This window comes from Aedes aegypti, chromosome 3 (genome assembly GCF_002204515.2).
Source record: "Aedes aegypti strain LVP_AGWG chromosome 3, AaegL5.0 Primary Assembly, whole genome shotgun sequence".
NCBI classification, from domain to species: Eukaryota; Metazoa; Arthropoda; class Insecta; order Diptera; family Culicidae; genus Aedes; species Aedes aegypti.
The window spans coordinates 312,072,306-312,098,791 of NC_035109.1; the positions used below are offsets into that span (position 1 = coordinate 312,072,306).

The 26,486-nt window shown below is 37.8% G+C and overlaps 1 protein-coding gene across 8 annotated transcripts in view; it reads right to left on the reverse strand.

The window, feature by feature from the left end:
• Positions 1-26,486, reverse strand: part of LOC5569782 (MOB kinase activator-like 2) — a 521,979-nt gene that overhangs the window by 14,374 nt on the left and 481,119 nt on the right. For all 8 annotated transcript variants that reach the window (XM_021855727.1, XM_021855721.1, XM_021855722.1 and 5 more), the window contains 2 exons: positions 15,102-15,198; positions 5,413-5,700 (listed from right to left, as the gene is read on the reverse strand). In XM_021855727.1, coding sequence (XP_021711419.1) covers positions 5,413-5,700; positions 15,102-15,198 — 385 coding nt within the window. The remainder of the gene's footprint in view (positions 1-5,412; positions 5,701-15,101; positions 15,199-26,486) is intronic.

Genomic DNA, 26,486 nt, shown 5'->3' on the forward strand with positions numbered 1-26,486 from the left:
TAAGTCCGGCTCTCCGCATGACACCTTCAAGCGCAATATTGAACAGCAGGCACGAAAGTCCGTCGCCCTGTCGTAGTCCCCGCCGAGACTCGAACGAACTGGAGTGTTCGCCCGAGATCTTCACGCAGTTTTGCACACCTTCCATCGTTGCTCTGATCAATCTTGTGAGCTTCCCGGGAAAGCTGTTCTCGTCCATGATTTTCCATAGCTCTATGCGGTCGATACTATCGTATGCCGCCTTGAAATCGATGAACAAATGGTGTGTAGGGACCTGGTACTCACGGCATTTCTGGAGGATTTGCCGCACGGAAAAGATCTGGTCCGTTGTCGAGCGGCCGTCGATGAAACCTGCTTGATAACTTCCCACGAACTCGTTTGCTATAGGTGATAGACGACGGAAGAGAATCTGGGATAGCACTTTATAGGCGGCGTTTAGGATGGTGATTGCACGATAATTTTCACACTCCAGTTTGTCGCCCTTTTTGTAGATAGGGCAAATAACGCCTTGCTTCCACTCCTCCGGTAGCTGTTCCGTTTCCCAGATTCTGACTATCAGCCGATGCAGACAAGCGGCCAACCTGTCCGGGCCCATCTTGATGAGTTCGGCTCCGATACCATCCTTGCCAGCGGCTTTGTTGTTCTTGAGCTGTTGAATGGCATCCTTAACTTCCCCCATCGTGGGAGCTGGTTGATTTCCGCTGTCCGCTGTGCTGACGTAGCCATCGCCTTCGCTGTCCTGACCTTCTGTGCCTGTGTTCTCTGCGCCATTCAGGTGTTCATCGTAGTGCTGCTTCCACCTTTCGATCACCTCGCGTCCGTCCGTCAAGATGCTCCCATCCTTATCCCGGCACATCTCAGCTCGCGGCACGAAGCCTTTGCGGGATGTGTTGAGCTTCTGATAGAACTTCCGCGTTTCTTGAGAACGGTACAGCAACTCCATCTCTTGGCATTCCACCTCTTCCAGGCGGCGCTTTTTGTCCCGGAATAGGCGGGTTTGCTGTTTCCGCTTCAGTCTGTATCGTTCCACGTTTTGCCGCGTACCATGCTGCAGCATTGCAGCCCGCGCTGCATTCTTCTCCTCTAAAACCTCCTGGCACTCGTGGTCGAACCAATCGTTTCTTGAGCTCCGTTCCACATATCCGACAACGCTTTCGGCAGCGTTGTTAATGGCTGCTTTGACTGTCCTCCAGCAGTCCTCAAGAGGGGCCCTGTCGAGCTCGCCCTCATCCGGCAACGCTGCCTCAAGATGCTGCGCGTACGCATTGGCGACATCCGGTTGTTTCAGCCGCTCGAGATTGTACCGGGGCGGGCGTCGGTACCGTACATTGTTGATGACGGATAGTTTTGGGCGCAGTTTCACCATCACCAGGTAGTGGTCGGAGTCAATGTTGGCGCCACGATAGGTTCTGACGTCGGTTATGTCGGAGAAGTGCCGTCCATCGATCAAAACGTGGTCGATTTGCGATTCTGTCTGCTGAGGTGATCTCCAGGTGTACCGATACGGGAGGCTGTGCTGGAAATAGGTGCTACGAATGGCCATATTCTTGGAGGCGGCAAAATCTATCAGTCGTAGGCCGTTCTCGTTCGTCAGCCGGTGGGCGCTGAACTTTCCAATCGTCGGTCTGAACTCCTCCTCCTGGCCAACCTGAGCGTTCAAATCTCCTATGATGATCTTGACGTCGTGGCTTGGGCAGCGGTCGTACTCGCGTTCGAGCTGCGCGTAAAATGCGTCCTTGTCATCATCAGTGCTTCCGGAGTGTGGGCTATGCACGTTGATTATGCTGAAGTTAAAGAATCGGCCTTTGATTCTTAACTTGCACATTCGTTCATTGATCGGCCACCACCCGATCACGCGCCTTTGCATATCACCCATCACTATGAAAGCTGTTCCCAGCTCGCGTGTGTTGCCGCAGCTCTGGTAGATGGTATGATTACCTCTAAACGTTCGCACCAACGCTCCTGTCCAGCACACCTCATGCAGCGCTACGATGTCGAAACCGCGGGTCTTCAGTACATCGGAGAGTATGCGAGTACTTCCAATGAAGTTGAGAGATTTGCAGTTCCACGTACCGAGTTTCCAATCGCTAGTCCATTTTCGTCGCTGTGGTCTTTGCCGATTGTTCCGGTCCGTATTCTCTCGTTGACGTTCCTGTGCTGATGTGTTTTTACGGTTGGCTTGCAGGGCCTGACACCAACCCCCTAGATTTCCGGAGGACCATTCCCCCTAAATGTTCGGAGGGCCATAGTGAGCCGCTCCTAACGTGGAGTACAGACGCTCCAGGTTTGCAAAAGCAAACCCCCCCTTCCCTGTCAGCATACGACCAAAGTTCCCACCGGGGGTTGGTTACCCGATCTTCCCCAAGGTTACTCGTACCCCGGCCAGTACCACGAGGAGGTAGGGATAGGAGTTGCTGGGCAAGAGGCTAAGGACCGCACAAAGGGGTCTATTTTATTCCTGCAGGTACGCGAGGTACCAATGGTACGCCATGCCCAGCCATTTACCGCGCCGAAACGTTATGAGCTGTACCGCGAAAAACCGCTGTTTACCAACAAGCGATGTTGGACTAGATGTAAGTTAATGCGCTCTCACTCTCAAGATAGTGGTTTGAATTCCTGCTCCCATTTTAATTTACATTTTGTCGCGTTTTTGCAATGTCGATAAAGAAGATTCGTGACGGTTTTGACAACACAACATCAACATCAATATCTATGATTGATTCAATTATTTTGTGTAGTTGAACCAATCATACCAAATAGTTAAACCAACCATAGATATTGTTGAATCAATTTTAATGTATGGTTGACTGAAATCCAATGTGATTGATCTACCAGCAAATATGATTAACTGGACAATTCTTTTTTCTCAGTGAAGTCTTAAAAGTTGCAGATGTTTTGTGTAATAAGGTATGTGGTGCGGAAAACGTTCAAAATTAATCATTTATTGACTTTTTTCATTAATAAATTAGGATTTGAAAGTGCAACGCGTGTTCAGTTCAATGATTAACTGTCATACGTGTCCATCCGGATCTTTCTCGAATTGTTGCATCGTGAAATGTCAACACATATTTCGCTTAAAACACAATTGTAATACACCGAATTAATGTAATTAATCCGAACAGTTGCCATAATTGAAGCATTTTTAAATGCTTCAATATTCTGCAACCTTTATTATTTTTGTGCCTATTTGTCTAGAAGGCTCGATATTCACAATCAGCAGGTTTATTTGTATTTGAAAATCGATAATTTGTTAATCCTGTTGGTAAGAATGTAAGAATAGGATCTTCTGAATCATTTCTGTCAATAACTTCACCCTCCATTTTTTTAAATGTTCCAAAACATGTTTTTAGCGGAAACAAGAAGCAAATAATGAGCGTGCTTCTAACGTTTTTATGTACGGAGATAAACCATACTTAGTGCTTAAAAGATGATAATTAGAATAAGCAATTATGTAATACGTTCGTTGATCGACCTGAGAGATTCGCCATCAACCCAAATTATGTACCATTTATTGTGAAGGAATTTATTAAATCAAACGATTATTAGATTTTTCATCAGTACCGAAAATACCGGTACTCAATGCTTGCCAATACCGTTATTTCGGTACCAAAATATAGTCGGTAGTACCGGTACTTTCGGTACCGGTACTCCCGGTACCAAAACCCTAGCTACGATAATAAAATAAAAAGAAAAATCATAATATCTCGCAGGATATTGCGCAGGATCTCCTGGAACACAGGACGAAATTACTAGAAAATTGTGTAGGAATAATCATTCCTACAGTCGAAGGATTTCATAGAAAAAAATGCTGTGGTGTTAAATTGTGTGGAACCTTAAAAGAAATTTTCAATATTCCATGGGGATTTTTCGAGAAATTCATTGAAAAATGTTTGGATGAACTCCAGTGATCCTTGGATGAAATGCTGGAGAAATTCCTAGAAAAAAACTCTAAAGAAACTTAATAATGAAACACAGGTCGAATTGAGGAAATTATTTGAAATGTTCTCAATATATTGACTCGAATAACGCCTCGAGGAGCTTTTGGATCTATTCTTTGGAATAACCGTAGACAAAATGGCGTTGAAATTCTTGTCAAGTTTTCTTGGGAGAAATTCTGTGGGAAACTTTGGATATCTCTTTGATTAACGACTGTAGAATTCGGTTGGATAGTTAGTGAAAAAATATCTGGAGGAAGTCCTAAGATAGTATTTGTTCAAAGTACTGCCTGAGAAAAAATTCTAGAGGTATCAACGTTGAAATGTTCAAGGATTTCCTGAAGCAAATTATGGAGGAATTGCTGTAAGCATCCTATGAAAAAAATGCTGAAGCAATTTCTTGAAGAATTCATAATAAAATCTCTGGAGAAACCACAAGGATATTTCCTGAGGCTGTTCTCGAGAAATACGAGAAGAAATTTTGCATCTCAGTCATCTGCAAGCAAGATAAGGAAAGAAAAGAGAATTTAGATACTATTTTGATTCAAATAGAGACTTCAGACACCTTTTATCAAAAATAGAGACTTTTTAGAGACTTGCAAAAAAATGGTATCTAAAAAGAAACCAGCCGTAGATATGTTAATCCTTTACCGAATAAATTTAGATACATTAAAAACATCAATCATGTTTTGATTAGCTGATGAAATTCCATACTCGAAAGAATTCTCACTGAACAGCTCATACAGTTTTTGGAGAGCGGCGCAGCCGAATTTTTTTCGAATGAAGATAGTTTTCTGGCAATTAATGATAGCTCTGGGTTATAACGCAAAAATCCTTTGTCGTGAACATATTCTATCATGAATTACTGCTTCAAAATAATTTCCCTGATTGTGATCGAAATTCCCTGAGAATTCCAGGTTTTTTCCAGGTTGAATAAAATTCCCTGATAATTCCAGGTTTTCCAGGTTTTTCCAGGTAGTAGACACCCTGATTTATTCAAATTATGTTGAAATGATAACAATCGACCATTATCTCACGTTTTACATAAAAACTTTAGTGTTGTAGATGAAATAAATAAAAAAATAATCACATTTCTCGAATTTGGCACCTTAGTGACCCCAGTACAACCCGGAATATCTCCGGCATGGTTCCGAATACAGAACTGTCCATTTATGACAAATAACTGAAACCTTTTTAAAGTAAACTGAGGGTAGTTTCAAAAAAATCGAATGGAAATTGACGAATTGGTAGCTGTTTGAAAATGCCTTTTCGGAGGCCGGTAACGTAAAGGTTGAGTAAAATTTCAGCTTCAAGAGGTCTAACTTTTACCCCACCATACTCTACTGCCTTTGCCCTCGTTGAAATTCTCGAAAATTACATCTCACGAGTGCTAGGTGCGGGTGATGTATGGATTTTGTTTTAGTTAATAACGGTTTGAGGTTGATGATCACCCTAAGCCCAGCCCCCCAGAATAACCTACCTATGCAACGCGGTCAGATGGGCGAAGGTGAGATTGAGGTGGGCGTGCAGCCCGAGCAGTGCCACCTCGCGGAAGTGCGCCGCGTACAGGTGCGCGATCACATGGAACAGTAAACGTAAAATTTTTCTAGCAATACTCTCGAACGAACTAGGAAACTCATTGGCATATTTGGTGGGGAATATCGACTCGTCGCTGACGGTTTTCTGCGTAAAGGTCATCACGTAGTCGATGTACTGGGGCGCCGCGACGCGCGTCTTCTTGCCCTTCTCGTCGAACCATAGGTACATTCTGGAAAAAAAAGAAGAAAGAGGAAAAGATTATTTGTATGGTTAAACAAAAAACTGGTAGAAATTGCTAAGTATTCTGATGAGATATCTGCTGTGCTAAGCCCCCGCACACCTTCCAGTAATTGATCCAAACCCCACTTCAAACGATTATTGTTGGTGATGTCAGTAATGGCAGGTCCGTGTATGACAAATGTTCACGAGGAGCAGCGGTTCAAGTCAAGTACCTACCAACCACGTGAGCGCAAAAACAAAAGGTAAGCGCACTTGTTGAGTCATAATAGTGACCATTGAACAATGCAAATAGAGAGGTAATTGAAGCTTCTGGATTTGGGAGTGCGATTGTTTGGTTAGTCGGCGTTGGATTGCAAAACTTCACAAGAAGCAAACTAGGAAAAGTGTTACGATGATATCATTGCAGTCGTCACACAGCCAGACGAAATGTACAGGATTTCATAATTCCTGTCGAGATTTCTGTTAGAGGTACAAGAAGTTTTGTAAATAATAACTAGATTCAAAACTCGTACAGATTGTCGTAAAAAAATACTATAGGTAGCAGTAAACGGAATTGAATGCAGACATCATCCATAAATGCATGAGATAGATAGAAGCGCCTTTACCATCAATCAATCCCAAGGCATGGAGTACCTAGATTTTTTGACGTTACAACCAGCGCAATTCATCGTTTTGTAAAGCGAGTCCATCGATCGATTTGGCGCAAACCATTGATACTTGTCAAATCCGAGCAATACGGAAGCGTTTGACATGCTACCATACATCTTCGGTTGAAAGCTACTTTTCCACCGTTTAAAAACCTACCAATGAAGATTGTCCCCAATCCAGCGTGAATCATGAAAAATGTATTACCTTCCATATTGGTCGCAAAATATTGCATTAATTTTCATCAGACGCCACGCAAGTCTGGAATGAGTCACATTTTTATGCGGTCTGATCCATTTTTATGCGCCATTGCCATTTGCCTTCAATTGACCATGGATTTTTATTGCCCCACAGCCATAACAGTCCTAACACGACAAAGCCAGATGGAAGTATTGGCCTTTTGGGAGGTCGACCAAAAACTATGAAACGTATCCCCGTTCGTCCAGAACCTAGGAACCCATATGCAAGTGTACATGAAGTCTCCAAGAACGTCGTCATAGAGGCCCCACATCACTAGCAGCAAGAGATTCATACTGCCCTTAAACACATTTCAGTCCAATGTTGGCTAGATTACGTATTCACATGGGGCAATTGTGCGTTTATGGGCAGCATACCCAAGTGAAATATTCCAATACCGCAGAAATGCTGGCCAACAGCACGCCACCATGCAGAACAAGCATGTGTAGTAGACAAGGGATAAAACAGTAATTTGACGCTGCAAAGACACGGTATGGTAGCCTTGTTCGGCGCACGGTAATGACTATTTCGCGGCTTATTTTATGCAAATCTGCTCCCACTACACCTGGTGACTGATGGCTTTTTGAGCGGATCGTGAGCAGAGCAGGTATGGATAAAGAACCTTTGTGTTTACAAAAGGTTCTGTAAGAGCTGGGCAAGAGCGGAGAACCGGTTGCAAATGGCATTATGAGACAAACCTTGAACTTCGAGAAGTTGCCAAGAACTTAGGCTTGGCTTCAACCTTCAGTCTACATATGACCTGTTATGTAGCCTTTGTGGGATAAGGTTGTACCAGCACAATTTTTACAAATTAACTTGCGAACCACTGTGCTTGATACCTATCAAATACAACGGAAATCTATGAGATAGATAGGGGTCTTTCTTAGCTTTTGGTAACGTTCGCAGTCATTCTGAAGGTGTCTGGATTCAATTTCCGAACGGAATCTTTTTATAATGAAATTGTACTAGATTTCCCTGGCCTTAAAGTGTCATCTTGTCTGTCATACTATAAATGATTGCAAAAATGTCTATTTGACATAGACAGCTCACAATTAATAATTGTACAATAGGGCGATTCAAATTACGAAAAAGTTTGAAAATCTGACTTCCCATATATTCTTCACAATTTTTTTTTGTTTCTGTTCGGGATGAACCACTGCGACCAGTTTTCTTTGATCTTTTGTGGTATACCCATGTCCTTTGTTTAGTGCATGTCGTTCTCCATTACTATTGAGAAATAATGAAGTAGTCGTTTTTTTACAAATTCATTCTTCACCATTTTGCATAGAGCCTCTTTAGAAAATGATACCGCTATTTATACCTTTCGAAGAAAACAGTTTGTCACCATCAAACTCTCAAAAGCGCGCCCCTTAATCAGGTTCGGTCACTATGCTGGTTGAATGATACTGATTTTGACCATGCATCGGTACTCTAGCGTATCAAATTATTGCTTCTACTTATAAGGGTCAAAATCGTTTTTTGAAACTGAACAGGTTTCATCGCATGAGACTTTTAGATTCCTTGCAACAAGAAGTTTATTTTAGAAGTTAGGAGGTCTGCTACTCCACTGATTCGGAATCGTTTCCCTCCTAGATATCGAAAGATAAACTCTTGAACTCGTCTCATGAGTTGAAACCAACCTCAGATGCTGATTGAGCCATTTTTCCACTTAGACCTCCTCATCATCTAGGACAAATAGGTGGGTCTTAGTGGCATGTTACTCTCCTAAACTCTTCCGACCGTACCTTATAAGTATTAACAAGAACAGATACAACAAGAGTACAATATGGTAGATCTTACCCCGTAACGCACCTCGAAAAGGTGATCTACCCGCGTTACGGGTATTCTTCACAATACTTACGGTAAAAAGATGATTCTGTGAAAATTTTAGCGATTTCGGTGGTTATTTGATGCTGGTCCGAAGACGATGCAGGGTGTTATGAAAATAACTATAGAAAAACTTTGGAAAATGTTCGAATCACGTTAGTACTGTAATGCAAGTACACTCCAACCTCTTTTTACGGCCGTTTTTTTACCGACGGTTCTTTTTCCGACCCTTTTTTACGACCGAAATTCAGATTAACGACCGTTTTTATAAATGATCATTATCTTAAAAAGTATTCAAAATAGAGGATCATTATGTTCAGCAAAATTGTTCAGTAGTCCAAGGGCTAACTTATGGTGGTCATTCAATTGCGGAATTCTGCCACTAGGGGGCGCTAGTGAGCATAGAACTTTTGTTTTGCGGATAGTTCACGATCCTGACCACTTAGAAAGATGGCGTCTTCGGCAAAGTTGTTCAATAGCTCAAGGTCTATCATTATTCTAGCCAAGAGATTCGAGATTTGGCCACCAGGCGGCACTAGTGAGCATGAAACTTTTGTTTTGCGGATATCTCAGGATCCTGGCCACTTAGAAAAATGGCGCCTTCGGCAAAGTTGTTCAGTAGCTCAAGCACTATCATTATACAAGTTATGAGATTCAAAATTTTGCCACCAGGTGGCGCTAGTGAGCATAGATTTTTTTGTTTTTCGGATAGCTCAGGATCCTGACCACTTAGAAAAATGGCGTCTCCGGCAAAGTTATTCAGTAACTATCATTATTCTAGCCAAGAGATTCGAGATTTTGCCATCAGGCGGCGCTAGTGAGCATTGAATGTATGTTTTCCGGATAGCTCAGGTTCCTGATCACTTAGAAAGATGGCGCCTTCGGCAAAGTTGTTCAGTAGCTCAAGGACTATAATTATAAAAGCTATGAGATTTGAAATTCCGCCACCAGGCCAGAATAATGATAGTCCTTGAGCTACTGAACAACTTTGCCGAAGACGCCATCTTTCTAAGTGGCCAGGGTCCTGAGCTATCCGTAAAACAAAAATTTTAGGCTCACTAGCGCCGCCTGGTGGCAAAATTTCGAATCGCATAACTTTTATAATGATAGCGCTTGAGCCACTGAACAACTTTGCCGAAGGCGCCATCTTTCAAAGTGGCTAGGATCCTAAGATAATAGCAAAACAAAAGTTTCATGCTCACTAGCGCCGCCTGGTGGCAAATTTTTGAATCTAATAGCTTTTATAATTATAGTCCTTGAGCTACTGAACAACTTTGCCGAAGACGCCATCTTTCTAATTGGTCAGGATCCTGAGATATCCGCAAAACAATAGTTGCATGCACACTTGTACTGCCTGGTGGCGCAATTTCACTTAAGCAGTGTTGTCAGCTACGAAAAAAAATTTGAACCCTTCATGAAAAATTGGATTACAGTTGAAGAGTATTGCTATGTTGCTAAACATTATATTTTTCTGTTCTGCTCAAGTTTGATGGTTTTGATCTTTACTTTATTCTTCTTAACGTAAAGATGCATCGAAGCCAAACCTCGAATTTTCAGGAGCACAAATCTAGAAAACCAGACAACCGTTTGTATTAAAAATACTACTCACTGGTCACTCGCTGGTGGTGACCAATCGATTAGTTTTTCAGCACGAACGGTTGTCTGGTTCTCTAGATTTGTGCTCCTGAAAATTCGAGGTTTGGCTTCGATGCATCTTCACCTTAAACAGTGTTGCCAGCCACATTTACATTTGTGATTCGGCCGACTGTATGGCACGCAACACTTCCTTCAACTTTGGTAAACATTCGGTATCGTTATCTTTAAAATTTTTTGGTATTTGCAAATCACTCCCCCATAAAATTGACTCTTTTGATAACAATCGAGCAGTGTTGCCATCTATTACCAAAATATGAAAACTTGAACGGCCATTTTGGGAAGTTCTCAACCCATGCTTCAACTTTGCCGAATATGTCGAATCCGTATTTCCGCATCTATACGTTGCATTTTTCAAAAACATAATTATAACCCTGATTTTTTTTACGACCGATTTTTTACGACCCCCCGATAACGGTCGTAAAAAGAGGTTGGGGTGTATATTTATTGATAGGAAATACAATTTTCAATTAAACAAACTGCTATGGACCCCGCAATTATTTGTGCATATATTAAAAGGGTAGGGTCGATGTACCAATAGCCGCATAGCTAAGAACAAATATTCGTATAAAATCGAAAAATAACGCTAGTGTCATCATTTTTACATCATCTGAAAGCTTTTTATCTTGGTTTTGTGGGAAAAATATGAAAACTGCAAAAGCTCATATGTTTGCATTTATTATCGCTTGTGCCACTATAGGAATACATGTGCCTATAGTAGCACTATTTCTAATTTCTGTTCCTATAGTAGCACTGGCAAAATACTAATCAAAACCGTATTTTTACCAAGCTTTTATATTTTTCCTTGAAAGTGTGGATCAAAAGCTTTCGTTTGATGTAAAAAAGTACTTAATTCATTGATTATTTCGTATAATAAAAAATAGTTTATCTCAGTAGTGCTACTATAGGAACAATAGGTTAACTATAGGCGCAAGGGAGCTCAAATTTTAAGCAAAACTAATTATTTCGATCATTTTTTGAACAAAATCAAGCTGTGTATCAATGGTACTTAGATAAATAGCTCCTGACCTTCATGTCAAAAAATATTTTGAAAAGATTCATAACAAAACGGCCGTAAAAAGCCACTAGTGCGACTATAGGGGACCGTCCACTAAGGGAACACTGACCCTATAGGTTGAGGAACAGCATGATGTTAAAATTAGCTGCTACTACTTGCAACTTTACAAGATATGCACACTTCAATTTGAAGTGAAACAATCACAAAATCGTTCGTAAATCTTCAAAATGAAGAGCTAGCGCTTCAGTGCCTTTGGCAAAAATGTGTATTTTTACAACACCTTAAACATTGTAGAACATTGTAAAAATGTAGAAATTTAAATTTAGAAGTTATGAACAAAATATGAGTTTTAAGGAGGTACCCAGGTAGTCAGTGTAAAAAGGTAGAGCTTTTCTGTCTTCGACAAACTTTCATGAAATACTTCCATAGACAGTTTTCAATTTTGACAATAAATAAAAAAGTTATTTTTTTTCTCAGTGTCTAAATGAAGTACTCAATAAATAATGAAACTTTGTAGAACATGTCAAAACGCTAAACCCAATAGTTTTAGCACAAACACACATGTCCCATTTTTTTTATTTCCGTTTTCTGTACGACGGCAGAGAAATTAATTTAGTGTATTCTAAATATTGTTGATAATATGATGCCTTTGGAATAATATCTAGCAGATTGGAGCCTTCCGTCAATTACGTAAGACAATTTTGGCGATTTTTGGCAATTCAGCCATGGTAAGATAGTTTGTATGAAAATTTAAAATAATGTGTATAACGCTTAAGAAAGCTCAAACCCCCCTCCCCACCCACATACCCTTACGTAATTAATGGACAGCCCCTTAAAGGAAAATAATAGGAAAATAATTGCAATTTTAAACACTTTCATCTTGTTCTATCACGAATATTTACGGAATTTATTCAAAAATCACGAATACATTCTTAGTTTTTTCTCAACAAAGTTATTTAAATGTTGTCCTTTTTGTGGCGAGTATTTTGATCTTGAGTTCGGAAGATGACTTTTCACAATTCGGCGATGGATTTACGACAGATGCTTTTTGTACTAGGAAAATGGATTGCCAACAAATGACGTCTAACCAAACTGTAGATGACGAAGATTGGTTGAACTAAATTAAAAACAAAACACATGGTTGCACATATAGAGACATAGGAAGACTCGCTGGTTTTGGTGTTGTGGTGTGCCATATCGTAAAGTAAAAAGACGTATTGCAGCTGCGAACAGAATCTTTTGCAGATTACCTTGAGTACCAAACCCAGATTAATTTGAGTACCAAACCCAAACGGGATAATGTCAATAGAAAACTAAACTAGACTCTAACTCAAAGTGGATACGAGTAACAGACACTGAAGAAGGCTACAAGTGGTAGTCGAAATACGCGTATCTGTCCAAAGATAAGCAATTGGGGCGGAAATAAAAGATATAATACACAAATCTATTTTTTTATTCTCTTTATTGAGATTCTGCTCGGAGGGTTCGAATACGTAATAAAGCAAATAAAAGTCGTTTCCTTTTATAATTCAAATATTTTCGAAGAAATAAGTATTATTCGCATGTCCAACGAGTGTATAATAAGTTAAAGAAAGCATAGCAATGAAAATTGATTTCAGGGCCATCTCTTTGGTCCCTTGGACCGAAGTGTCACTGATTCTGTATTGCATAAGTCGATATCTACCTTTTTTTTCTGTTCGGATGCGCCACTGTGACCAGTATTTAGATCTATTGTGGCTTAGTGTATAGTGCATGTCGCATTACTCCATTTCCATTGATAGGTAATGAATAGACTAGCCCACCTCAGTATGGGAGAAAAATAAAGTTGTATAATTCCACGGGGCACCCGCCAGGATTATTCTTTAGGTTTACAGGAAGACTTCCTGAAAGTTTCAGCTCATTTGGTCGTTCCATGAGCTGGCGCAATTGAATTGAAGTTAATATGAGATTTTCAGCTCCAACATATAGGAAACAGCACATCATCTCCTGTTTGAGTCAGGGAAATTGTTGATCGCGTTCAATTGAACCCAGAATGTCAAAAACACTACTTGATACTATAGCAAACAATATTGTAGAAGGTTGTATGATGATTAAAATTGATAAAGTTGGTGTTTACTTCAGAGAGTTAGAAGTAGATTTGCAATATTGCTTAGTATTCCTTCAACTTACCTGGGTGGTAACCACTAAGCGCATCATAGCCTAAATCCAGATACAACCTTCGGCAACTATGTTCATTAGCGTATCACTTAGTGAATTTGTCATTCTGGGCTCAATTGAACGCGATTAACTAATGTACGAGACGAAACAGTAACATAGGGTCAATTTTCAATATATTTGAGACGAATATTCCATACAAACTTTGAATTGAATGCGCCAGCTGGGGGAGTAACCAAATGAGTTGAAATTTTGAGAGAGCTTTTCTCTTACCCTAAGGCACATATCTAGGGGCTGCCCCGTTCAATTTTACAACTTTTTTGTTTTAGGGCCAGTCTAGTAATGAAGCATCGATTTCTGTACAGTTCTTGTTTTGATTCCTCAGATATTGATACAAATCGACTATGATGAAAAGGTCCCGCTATTTACACCCTTCATAGAATTTACATCTCAGCGAAGGCGCGCCCCTTAGCAAACATAATTGATTAAATTTCTGAGGAACCAAATCGGTACTACTGATATTTGACCATGCAACGGAACTCTAGTCACATCTTTGCTTCGCTTTTAGTTTAGTCCCAGAAAAATACTAGAAAAAAAGGGGCTTTATGCTAGCAGCAAAACCGAATCAAGCTAGAAAATTTGTTTAGTAATCAGAATTCACGTGAGTCCTTGTTGAGTTAATACTCATGATTGTTATCCTGGCTTCGAGTGTAGTCTCGGGACTGACCAACTCCGAGTCTTTAACCATCTGCTAGGTAAAATAGATTAATTTTCAGAAACTGTTGCCAGTAACAAGGACTTTGTACCGCGAATCCTTGAATTACCAGAACATATTACCCTAGCCCGACAAACAAGGGTTCAAATTGGTAGATCTTACCCCGTAACGCACCACGAAAAGGTGATCTACCCACGTTACGGGTTAATATCTACCTTACTCGATGGTCTTTTCGAAATCGATTTATGAGAGTTGACTATCTTAACGAATTTTTCAAGACTACGGCCAAATATTCAAATGAAGTAGTATTTGATCAAAGAAGTTCATAATCACCTAGGAAGTGCAACTAATTATTAAGACCCTTTCCTCCCTTTCAATCCAGTTTATACTCAAAGCGGAATTGTCATCGTTTCTCATTGTCATGACGACCATTCATATTGTACCGTTTTGACTCATATTCCGAACACTTTAGGCCAACAGTGACTTCAAATGCATCTGATTGGCATAAATTGGCTGAGATTTGTGTAAATTTTAATTTTTTCACAAAATCTGCACCAATAATAATGTCGATTTAATTAGTTTTAGTATTGTTTCTACGTAAAAGTATGGAACAACATTTTGATTCAAATGCCGAACACTGTGTTTATTCTGTCTCATATTCCAAACACCTTGATTCAAATTCCGAACAGCACGAATAAATCATATTCAAAATAATTATTTCGCAAATAAATTGATCTGAGCTTGTTCTACTGGTCTCAAACTAAAGAACTATCACTGCTCACGCGTTATAAATTATATTAGTGACGTTAAAATTGAAATGCAATTAACTGCCATTCCCTTGTTATTTGGTGACATATTTCAGTGAAACATTTCAACCAAATCGCCATACAAAAACCGAGTGCGGAATATGAGTCTGTTCGGAATATGAGACAAAACGGTACTTGATTACCGCACAATGTCGCGCGCGTGAACTTCTCACTATAGGTATGCAGCTGTCACGGTATGACCTCCATGACTTGGAACGCACACGCGCTCCCATGATTAATGGACCTTTCATTACACCTTTAATGTAGGTAAAGTTGCTATTGCTCGCCCCAATCAAGCAACCATACGGGAAATTTTAATTGCAAAATGAACTTACCTAGTTCCTGGTCCGGTCATGTCTGGACAGCCGGATGTGGTGCAGAATTCGCTGATTGTTCCGTATACAAGGTTCACGTGCTCGAAAAGCGCTAACGCTGTTGAGGGAAAAGAGAAAGAAAAGAAGGACGTTGGGTTGATTGATGTAACTATACAGACAATAATATGAAAATAATTTGTATATTGTTTGCGACAACAAGGAATCGTAGATAATTAGATAAGTAGGTACAGTACTGGAGAGAATCAAGGCCCGGATCTCTGGTTATATTTCTTTGATTGACCTGGCCTTCAAAGTATTAATAGTTTAGTAGTTGTGTAGAAATTAAACCATACAATTGACCATTGAAAATGTTGACCATTCGAAAGATATGATACGTAATTTATGTTTATCAGCGCCATCAAGCTTCTATATGTGAGAAAATTCTTTCCACGTCTCAGTCTGCTACTGAATGATCATGACGAATGAAAATTGACGCGAAACAAAAATAGTCATGACCTTTTTTTCGCACGTCACGTATGCCCTAGAAAACATACTGGCAGCCAGACACCGCAAACCGGTAGTAATCAATCATCGAGATGTCAATTTTTGCACCAATCAGTTTCGGCAGATGCGATGGATTGTGCGCGGAGCAGGATGATGCAGCTCTGCATGAAAATGGGTTTTTATTTAAATTCCTTTATCAGTATCATTCCAAATATTACATTCATTTCTTATATCTAGGTGTTCTGTGTTAGACAACATTATCATTCTAATTTGGTAAAACTAATTTGAGCTTTTAGTTATCATTCTGTTAACAACATATTACATTTCATTTGCCCTATCTATTATGAATTTTTACAGGTGAGTTCATTTCACTTTGTTAGCAAGTGAGAGAAAAAAAAAAAAACACTATCAATTAACTTAACCAAATATACATATAACGCATTAATCGTGGGGTGGGTAATTACCTGATTATACGTTTGTAAAGATGGGTGAAATTACGAGAAAAAAAAACGCATCCGCTCAGGTGGGATTCAAAACCACGACTACTGCATGCTAGACGAGTGCATTACTAACTAAGCTAGTGAGAGCCACTTCATGACTCAATAACTCACAATGGCCTAGTAAATTATGCTTATTCTGCGCGGCGTGTGAGGTGAGACGAGTCGAATGAGGTGACAATTGTCGACTCGCTCTCATTTGATTAACATTAGTCGTCTCACGTCACTCGCGGTCAGAGCGACTCGTCTCGAGTCACACGCCACGTAGAATAAGCACATATATTGGACACCACCAGTGGATGTGAGTTTTACAGTGTCATTATTGACAGCTGTCAATGTAAGTTTCACTTTTTCTAAAGTCTATTTCAAATTGTAACATGACCTGTTTTAGGCTGACTCAGTAGCTAGTTCTAATTCTAAACCGTGAAGTACTTCGCAACTCTGAGAAGACAACTACATTTAGCAGCATTTCTTTCTCACTTCCTAAACAAAGTAGGTCATAGCTAAGCGCTATGATCTATTCCTATAATAGCGCACGCATTCAGCCGAACATTACCGAAAATAAATGAAACCAAAAATAAATGAAACCAAAAAGGTGAAACACAACTCGCAACGTGTGCGTTTTGCGGTTATTAAAATCTATAAAAAATATATATTTGTCGTCACAACAACAATCAAGCAGCAGAAACACCATTTGATTGAACTGAAAATAATTGAGCCGGCTATACTTTCACTACCTCGATGTAGAGATACGTGTTTACACAAGCTTAAAAATACAATGGGAAAAGGCTTGCAAATGGGAGAGACCAGTGAGTGGTTATTGATCGCAAAACGAAATGCCGCACCTGTCCCATAGTGAAACTCCGAAAGGTGCATTGTTTACTTCAGAGCGCGCGCGTGATACTAATTGCAGCACCACCTCGAATGAAGGTTGATTACCTGTCCCGCGAGTGCAAATATCGAGCAATTAGCAGGTGATTACTGATTGGTATTTTTTGAGTTTACGGTTGGTTGTCACCACTCGGGTTATTAAAATGATACGAACGGGTGTAGGAAATCACTGCAAGAATAGAATCAATTCAGTTGTTCTGAGTTCGATTGCTTAAAGCTTTTCGATCAATTTTGCTTGAAAGTGCTGATCTACATCCGAAACAAGACCTAATAGAAAAACTGTACTAGATCTTTAAATATACAGAAATGGTAATTGGCATCAATCGTATTTGAAGATGCATTTCTACATATTTGTTGTTTTTCTGGCCCTTTCAATGCATACATTGCATTGAGATGGTTTAAAATCGTTTCATCTTAGCTAACCGTTGATTGTCTTCCTTATTGTTTGATAAGTGTTCGTTTCACACCTATGCAATTTAATTGTTCAAAGTTCAAACGGCTGTTCATTTCCACCACGAACCCCAGGTGAAAATGCTTGATCTTTTTTCGAGAAAAGGTCAATTGTTTATTGTTCCACTTGTACATGCTTTACCCCGGCATGAGCATTGCGGATGACCCTCGGCTGTGGCTTCTCAGCATGTATACAATTGGCCATTGTTGAGGTTCAATTTAACGTCATCCAACGCGGATTTCGCACGAAAACCATATGTTTTAAATGCAAATTCAAATTTATGAATTTAAAACCAAGCAGTTAGGAGACAAACATTCGACTGCAGATTTCCAACAATGTAAACAGCGGGCCCCATTCATTTTCTCTCGCCTTTGAAGCGAACCGCCAGCTGAGTTCCCCGTCATTTGTCACATTTTTGGCAAGTTAACACCTCATTCACCGAGCAATGAACAGCAATGATTCTGCAGAGGTTTATTGTTTGACTTTCGGTGAAAACTTTGCTCGATTACTCAACTTACCCTCATACCTATACCCTCAGACAGCCCATCTTCGATAGCTCGCGAGGTGGCAAATAATGAAATTTCGCGTTTGCTGCACTCTTTCGAAGTACACTCACGGTGCTCCCTAGAGCGTTATTATCTAAAAAAACAGAACCTAAGAACAATTCTATATTTATATTTACCACATTTCACATACACTCAGCGAAATCTAAACAAGTCCACCCTTCCTTTCTTCTGTTTCACAAAAGCAATTTAACTTATAAATTTGATGTTCACTATTAATTTATGAGAGAACCGTAAATTCAAGTATGCCGGTTAGGATTGATTTAAGGCCCATGAACATTTTATCTCAGATTTATGAAAAAAAAATAGCACCACTCGAGATTCAACAAGCCATTTTACGGGACGTTCGTATGGCGTTTACCGGCGGGCTGCACATTGTTATTGTTCAAAAAAATAAAAAGATGACGTTCTTGTCTCCTTCTGATCATGATTCTACCCTGTTTTCATGTTTGATGTTACTAGTAGATGAATGAAATTCTTTCCTACATGTTGATATGTGATATGTGATATATGAGAAGACTGAAAAACTGGTTGCATAGATAACAGTGCAATTGTGGTATGAGTTCCTTTTAAGTGTGCAACAAAAAAAAACCGTAAATAAATTGATCCGCCGGTAAGTTTCAAAGCTGGTAGACAAACGAAAACATTTGATTGGAAACATCCTTAAACAAAAACTGACTGAATTCAATACATTTCATCAAAATATACATTTGTATATGAATTAGTTTTGCAAAATAGCAAAATGACATGTTTACAGTTTAAGTTCGTATCAACATCGGAAAATAAATTCTCCAACAAACAGAAAAGATCATATGTGATGTAAACTCGTATTTATCAGCAGTACACGGAGACGGAATTCAACTAAATTTTGGGTTGTTTTAACGCAATTCCGCAGTTGAGCCCAATCACTCATTTTTGGCTAAATTTCAAAAGTCCCCACTAGGTAGTTTGCCTTCAATTCCATTAGAAAAATATACTCAATTTTGAATTGATTTAACGCAAAATTAAGTTCTTTAAACCCAAACCTAAGAAAAATTGCATTTACCCAAATTTGACTAATTGGGCCAAAATACCCCCATCGGGTAGATGCGATAGTATAATCGATATACCTAATTTTAGGTAAAGTAAACTAAAAAATTAGGTAAACAAAACAACAAAGATTTTGACAAGTACGATTTGAATTTCATCACATTGGTTACCTGAATATTCAAAATTATTTCTGAAAAGGCTCATTTCGTGGTCTTAGAATCGTGAGTCACCCTATAGAATCTTTTTTACTACACACTAAATTATTTCACCGACCTCAATAAAATTTTTCGCCGAGAACCCAACAGCTGAGAATTCGGTAATTTTCAACGCCGAATTCAGGTACTTATTTTACCGAGATTTCGGCAATCCGAATTTTTTGCCGAGATCTCGGCGAACGTTACCGAGATTCGGTAAACGTTTACCGAGATCTCGGTAAAAGTTTTACCGAGAATCGTTAAATTATTACCGAGATATCAGCTGTTGGGTTCTCGGCGAACCGTTTAAGTGTGAAGGTTATTTTCATGTGTACATTCTTTTACAGCATTTTTACCTCTAAATTCAAGACATTTGTACAATCGAAAACATTCCTATACATTTGAATCTGAAATTCTGACTTTTATATTATTCTATCGAATCACACATTCTGATAAAGTTTACAGATTTTCATGTCAATAGCGCCATTTTTATTTGAAAATACTACATGCACAATGAAAGCATTCAGAGATTTAACACCGTGACAACAAAACTGCAAAACGATACAATGAAGATAAACTTCACTGAACGTCTAGTGATTTGAAATGGTCAAAAATTTTGTTATATTGAAATAATGGTGTAATACAGAAGATAAACTAATAAAAAATAATAGTTTCTTATAATACAATTCTTCTTAATTTTTAACACATTTTATGGTACAATTCTTGGCTGGAATTTGCTGACCTGCATTGTTTGAATTATCCAAATTTAATTTTGTTTTTGGAAATTGTAGGAATTTCTATTAGTGCTAGAAAAAATGTCAGAAAATAAATCACATTAGCACTGTTTAAGTATTGAAACCTTATATTGTTTCAATACGTGCACTGACTATAAGAAATAATCAAAATAATGGAGCAGAACTGATTGTTTACTTGAATCTCTAGTGATGCTTAATAGATAACAATTTCATGAATGTATATGCTGTAATGTGAATAGTCCTCAGAAATCAATCCAATATTGCTCTAGTAAATGTGAAACTAATGTATACTCAGTTTATAGTGGACATCGTGTGCCAAATAGTTTTTTTTTTTAATAACAGTGGAAAAGCAGGGTGGTCCAATGTTGATTTCACTGAGAGTATCTTTCTTGTTCTAGTAAGTCCTTCCAAACTGTAGAATCGAACTTTCCTATTTCTAGCTGTGATCTATGCTGAGCTTGTAACTTGTTGCGTAAGTTAGGAGTACAAATCTATAGAACTAGATGACGGTTTACTAAAAACTTGATCGATTGATTGTAATCAAAAATCAGTTAATTTTGATTAACTTCTGTAACATGTACACTAGGGTGCGGCTTATTTGTCAGAAGTTCAGGAGAACCAAAAATTCGTGTGCACTTCTGAATTTAAACCACATAAAAAGGGAAATCTCAAATTTTGAGCTAAAAATATTAAGATTACAGGTGGCGCAAGCGATTTGAAGGCAAATGGTCAAGTGACCTTCAACCTTCAACCTTCAGTGAAGTCATCATAACTTTGTTGCTTTCTAACCAATTAGAAGCTCTTAGCATCATTCTCTTTAAAATTAAAAATACAAAAAGTTGGAAGAATATCAAATTTGTCTAAAATCAAAAATAATCTTAGTAAAAGTAGTTTTCTCCAAATTTTTTCTCCATTTACTAAAAAAATCACTTTTGTTTGACCATAGCCTAATACATACTTGACCGGTTCCAATTTTTTACATGATTTTGAAGCAAATTTAGTAGTTTTGAATTGTTGGTAGCAAGTTTAATCCAAAAATAACTATTTGTCATTGCTTTGGATTTTGATTTTGGATTTTGATTCGAATTTCATCCAGAATTAGTCGAAAAAATCATAAAAATCGTGCTCGATAGTCTTCGATTTCGATTAAATTTTGCACATGTTTTTATTATAATAGAATAAGTGTTTTGCATAGAAAAATTGGTAATTTTGACTCAAGAATAACTTTTGAAAATGGCGTATACATTTTTGCATGCAACTTATTTGAAAAATTCTAACTTCGAAACTGTTGATTTGAGAGAAAAATGTTCTATGAAGAAGTTGTAGTAAACCGTTTGACCTACAAGAAAAAAAAACATACACTGAAAAAATATTTCATTTATTAAAAAAAAAATCAAAAATAGAGCTTAAATTTTAAATAACACAAAAACCCAATTTTAAGTATTTTTTTTTTAATTTTCACCGTGGAATCTTGATAGTATATAGATGTGTGGAACAAAGTTTCATGATGGAGAAATTTTAAATAAAAAAGTTTTTCTAATAACAACTTTAGGCCGATTTTCAAAATTTTGATTTTTTGTCAAAATTAATACGTTTTGATGACACAATAAGAATTTTGAAATGATTCTAAACCATAATGAATATATCGATAATATCTCTAGAAGTAGCCATTTTCGAATTATATCGAGTTTAATGCAAAATATATTATTTAAATATTAAAATAGGCCATTTTCATGAGTTATTCGAGATTCTCCAGCAAGAAAAGTACCTAAGTGGAAAGAAATAAAGTCTTTACTTTCGAAAACGTATTATTATTTATGGATAATCGTGAATAACTAATGAAAATGGCCTACAGCGGGGATTCGCTGGTTGGAACACGATTGCCTTCCATCTAACGAATCCGACTAACGAATTTGCTTCAGACTAACGCATCTGGAGCACAAATCGTCACGAAACGCACATATACATACACATTTGTTCTATATATGGAGACTTCAATGCGACGGTAGTTAGACATCAGTTTGACATCTTCTCCTGACATTCGAGTGCTTTTTATTTGGCATATTTTCCAACCAGCGAACATCCAACCATCTAGTCATTCCATGTAGCGGACGAGCGAATCCCCACTGTATTTTATTATTTAAAAAATATTTTTTGCATCAAATTCGATATAAATCGAAAATGGCTGCTTCTAGAGAAATTATTCATATTATCATTATGGTTCAGAACCATTTCAAGATTCTTATTGTATCATCAGAACGTATTAAATTAAAAGTAGTTCTTAGAAAAACTGTTTATTAAAAATTTCATCATCATGTAACTTTGTCCCAAACATCTGTATACTATCAAAATTCTGTAGTAAAAATTTGAAAAATATTAAAAATGGGGTTTTGTGTTATTTAAAATTTAAGTTCTATTATTGAATTTTTCATGAAAAAACATAAAATATTTTTTCAGTGTATATTTTTTTCTTGTAGGCCAAACGGTTTACTACTACTTCTTCATAGAACATATTTTTTTAAAAATCAACAGTTTCGGAGTTAGAGTTTTTCAAATAAGTTGCATGCAAAAATGTATAGGCCATTTTCAAAAGTTATTATTGAGTCAAAATGATCAATTTTTCTATGCAAAACACTTATTCAATCAAACCAAAAACATGTGCAAAATTTACTGCAAATCGAAGATGATCGAGTTCTGCGACTGACCGATTTGACATGGAATTCGTCAGGTTTAATAAGTTTTGAGGGTAATCAGAAGTTTCTATTTTATTCAAAAAGCTTTACTTAACTTCTACAATTAATTTTATGTTAAAAAACTACATGTAATTCCATTGAATTTTAACCAACATACAAACAGGAGGAAAAAAGGATTTTCCTCAGTTTTAGGTAAAATAAATTTTGAGTAAAGATCGTGAAACAAAATCAAAAATTGATTGCATAGCACCGAAATATTTTTTATAGGTTTGGTAAACATTCCAAATAAGAGCCCCCACATTCTTCATTTTTCTTGCTACGACCCTGTTTGATATGTTTCCCTGCAATGCTGGTCTTGAATGTTTCCAACGGTGAAATAAAATTATATTTTTTTGTCTGATGGCTGAGATATGAGCTCTGAACCATTGTAACGCTGTTTTTACTGAGGTTGACCATCTTACCTTGCTACGTGTTATTTTTTTATAAGTGTTTGAGCACAATGTTTTCGTTAGTGAAAAATTTTCAGCATTTGGACAAATATTTGTAAAGTTATAATTTTTTGAAAAGTCCGTGTAGCGCTGTTTTGGGGTCACCGTCGTCTACGGGGTTTTTTCCTCACAGTAGCGTGACAGTTAAAATTCAAGTTATTTCAGATGTTCTGTGAAAATTTCATTGGAATCGGTCCATGAATAACTGAGTTGCAGCTTACTTAAGTTGGTCATTTTGTATGGAAAATCGAAAAAGTTGCAAATGTTTTGTCCAATACTGTATATTTGGACAATTTTTTCCATTCGTGAGATAAGAAATAAGAATTTGACTAAAATTACATTTTAACGACTAACTGTACATTAGGGCGATTCAAATTTTCAAAATGTTTGAAAATCCAATCTCCCATATACTCCTTACCATCTTTACCATAAAAGTAGTGTTCTATGAAATTTTCAGCTTTCTAGGTGGTGATTTACAGGTGGCCCAAAGACAATGTATGTTTATATGGAAATTACTATGGAGAAATTTTGAGAAATGTTCCAAACACGCTAGTACCGTAATGTAAGTAGAAACTCATCATCCCATATTGAAAACTCATTCTTCAAACTTTAATGAAGGATGTTGCTGAAGAAACAAATCCCTTTTGAGCTAATTTGGTTGGGATTATTGTACATGTTTGCTGAGCTATAATCCCATATTAAGCTAAATAATAGCAAACAAACTCATGAATATCTCTTCAGCTATCCGTCGGATTGAATTTCTCTCTTCAGCAAAGTTCTTTATTATGGTTTGATGTATGAGTTGTGAATATGGGATAATAAGTTTGTACTTACATCACAGTACTAGCTTGTTTGGAACATATCTCAAAATTTCTCCATAGTAAATTCCATATAAACCTATATTGTCTTTGGGCCACCTTTAAATCACCACCTAGAAAGCTGAAAATTTTACAGAACACCATTTTTATGGTAAGGATGGGAGATTGGATCTTCAAATAAATAAATCAGATCTAAGCCTCCAAATTGACCATTCTGTATGGAAAATCGAAAAAGTTGCAAATGAGTGCATTTTGAAGGCCCAAGCAAGCGAATTCGGACTTCACGCCGCCAGAGTGACTTTTGTTTTCGTTCCACGCGTTTTGTTTACTGGGCAGTGCATTTTGAAAGCCAAAATAGGCGTGTTCGGTTTTTGCGTCGCCATAGTTTTTCTTTTTTTTGTGTGTAAACCAAGCATGTTGTTGAGGTAGCTTATGGCTGCTTAGTCAAAGATGGTTGATAAATTTGGTGAGCTCGTTTTATGCTTCTACTTTAAATGTATAGTATATTGTGAAACACATTCAACGATAGAAAAGTCACTGTTATGTATTTATTCAACAAAATATAAATGATTTGTCACTAAGTCTCGTCCAACACTCTTGGTCATGTTAAAATAGCATTCGAAACCATTTTTTAAATTATTCGAGTAGAAGTGTAAACTTTCTATAGGAACACGTTGTCTTTAGTGACTTATAGGTAACACATTCCCAAAAAATCATGTGATTTACGTTTTTTGGATGCACAAAAAAGAAGCGAACCAAATGACGTAAATTTGTGTTGAATTTCAAATACGTCAGTATCTGATTTGGTGAATGTCGATCACAGTGCCATCGTTTCCGTGTCCTTTATCATGTGAAATTACAATTTTTGCTCAATACATCTTCAAGAACACGTTTTTGTGTCGTTCCATCACCTACATCATGCGCCATTCAGTCATAACGTGAATTACGTCCAGAGTAATTTTCATTATTTTCAAGAGTGTGGATTGCATAACTTACTAAGTTTAACCAATTCTTTCCTGTGACAACCATGGAGATGAAGAAGTGATCTTGGTCTCTAGCAACAATGGATGTCACACACATTACCGCAAGGAAGTGGCCGGCGCCATTATTGATTTAATAATGTTTGGACTTCTCGACAGTGAACATTTAAGATGGAAAGCTGCTCGCAAGCTACATTTGTTGTTTTTTTGAGCATATTCGATTACTCTTGTCCATCATATGGACTAGATACTACGAATTGTGCGGTCATCATTGCTTAGATATGCTTAAAATCGAAAAGTTGCTATTGTATTGTCCAATACTGTACCGTGCGTTTAATGGTTATTTCGAAATAGAACGTGATTAAAATTCAAATATACACATAGAAGTAGAAATAGTCACCCAATTAATGAAGTTTATTCACATTTAACTCTTCGCATCGCTTTCATTGTACTGTGAATTTTTACGCTGTCATTTCGACTGGGTTCATGCAACGTGAATTGACAAGTAGCATACACATTTTCGGAAGAGTGAGAGAGAGTCTGGTGGATGGTACTGATGGTCTGATTTCATTTGAATTTGTGAACTTATATCTTTTATTCTGATAGTAACGGTCCGTGAAACACCGTGACACTGTAGGTATATGTGACGATAACTAATAAGTAACTTTCGTGTGGCAATTTATTATACCGTCATTGTCATTGTCAGTCGCAGCAACGTGCTGGCGGCGGTCCCGTTCGTTAGTGATTTGCATATTTTCTTCACAGCCAAAGATTTTCCCATCAATTTTTCCGTCCCCCTTTTCATGCATCCGGAAGAAAACCACCGAAAAAAAGTGTCATCGCTGTTTGGGAGATAGACAAAAAAGTTGCAACCACACAGTTGGCCAAAAGTACCAATGTCACTCAAATCGTTTCGAAAATAAGAATTCAAAACCAAATTATTGAAGGCACAATTGTTAAAGCTTTATTTTCCCAACACACGTTGTTAGAAAAATTCAAAGTTATATGTCAAATCGTGCACTTTATCTGAATTACCTTAGAGATGTCAAAAATCTTGGTTTGCAGATGACGCAGGCCTCTCCGCCAAAGTACGAAGCCGGCGTGTCATCTGTAGTACATTGCATAGTACAGGCTAGATGAGTCTGCTTTGGCTTAGATTTAGTACAGAAACAATGATTTCTATAAAACAACATCCATTAAACTTGAAAAATTAAAAAGGATCAATTTTAATATTCTGTAAAAATTGGAATAAAGGGATTCTGTTCTTGGCACATTTGATTCACTTCGGCAGTGTTTTTTTTAAACTGCTGAACTCATATTTGGCCACAATATGTGTCGTACTAAAGTGCTTCTTAAAAAAACCCACATACCAAAGTGATTCATGTAAGTGTCCAAGTAGCTCAGCACCCTACGCCAATGATCTAAAACCTGGTGGAATTGTAATTATTTTTTTGGATCATTTTTTTTTTTACTTTTGGCCAAAATTGGACCACTGTGCATCATGTGCGAAATGGATGATTTACGGGGTTTCTCGTTGTTGCGT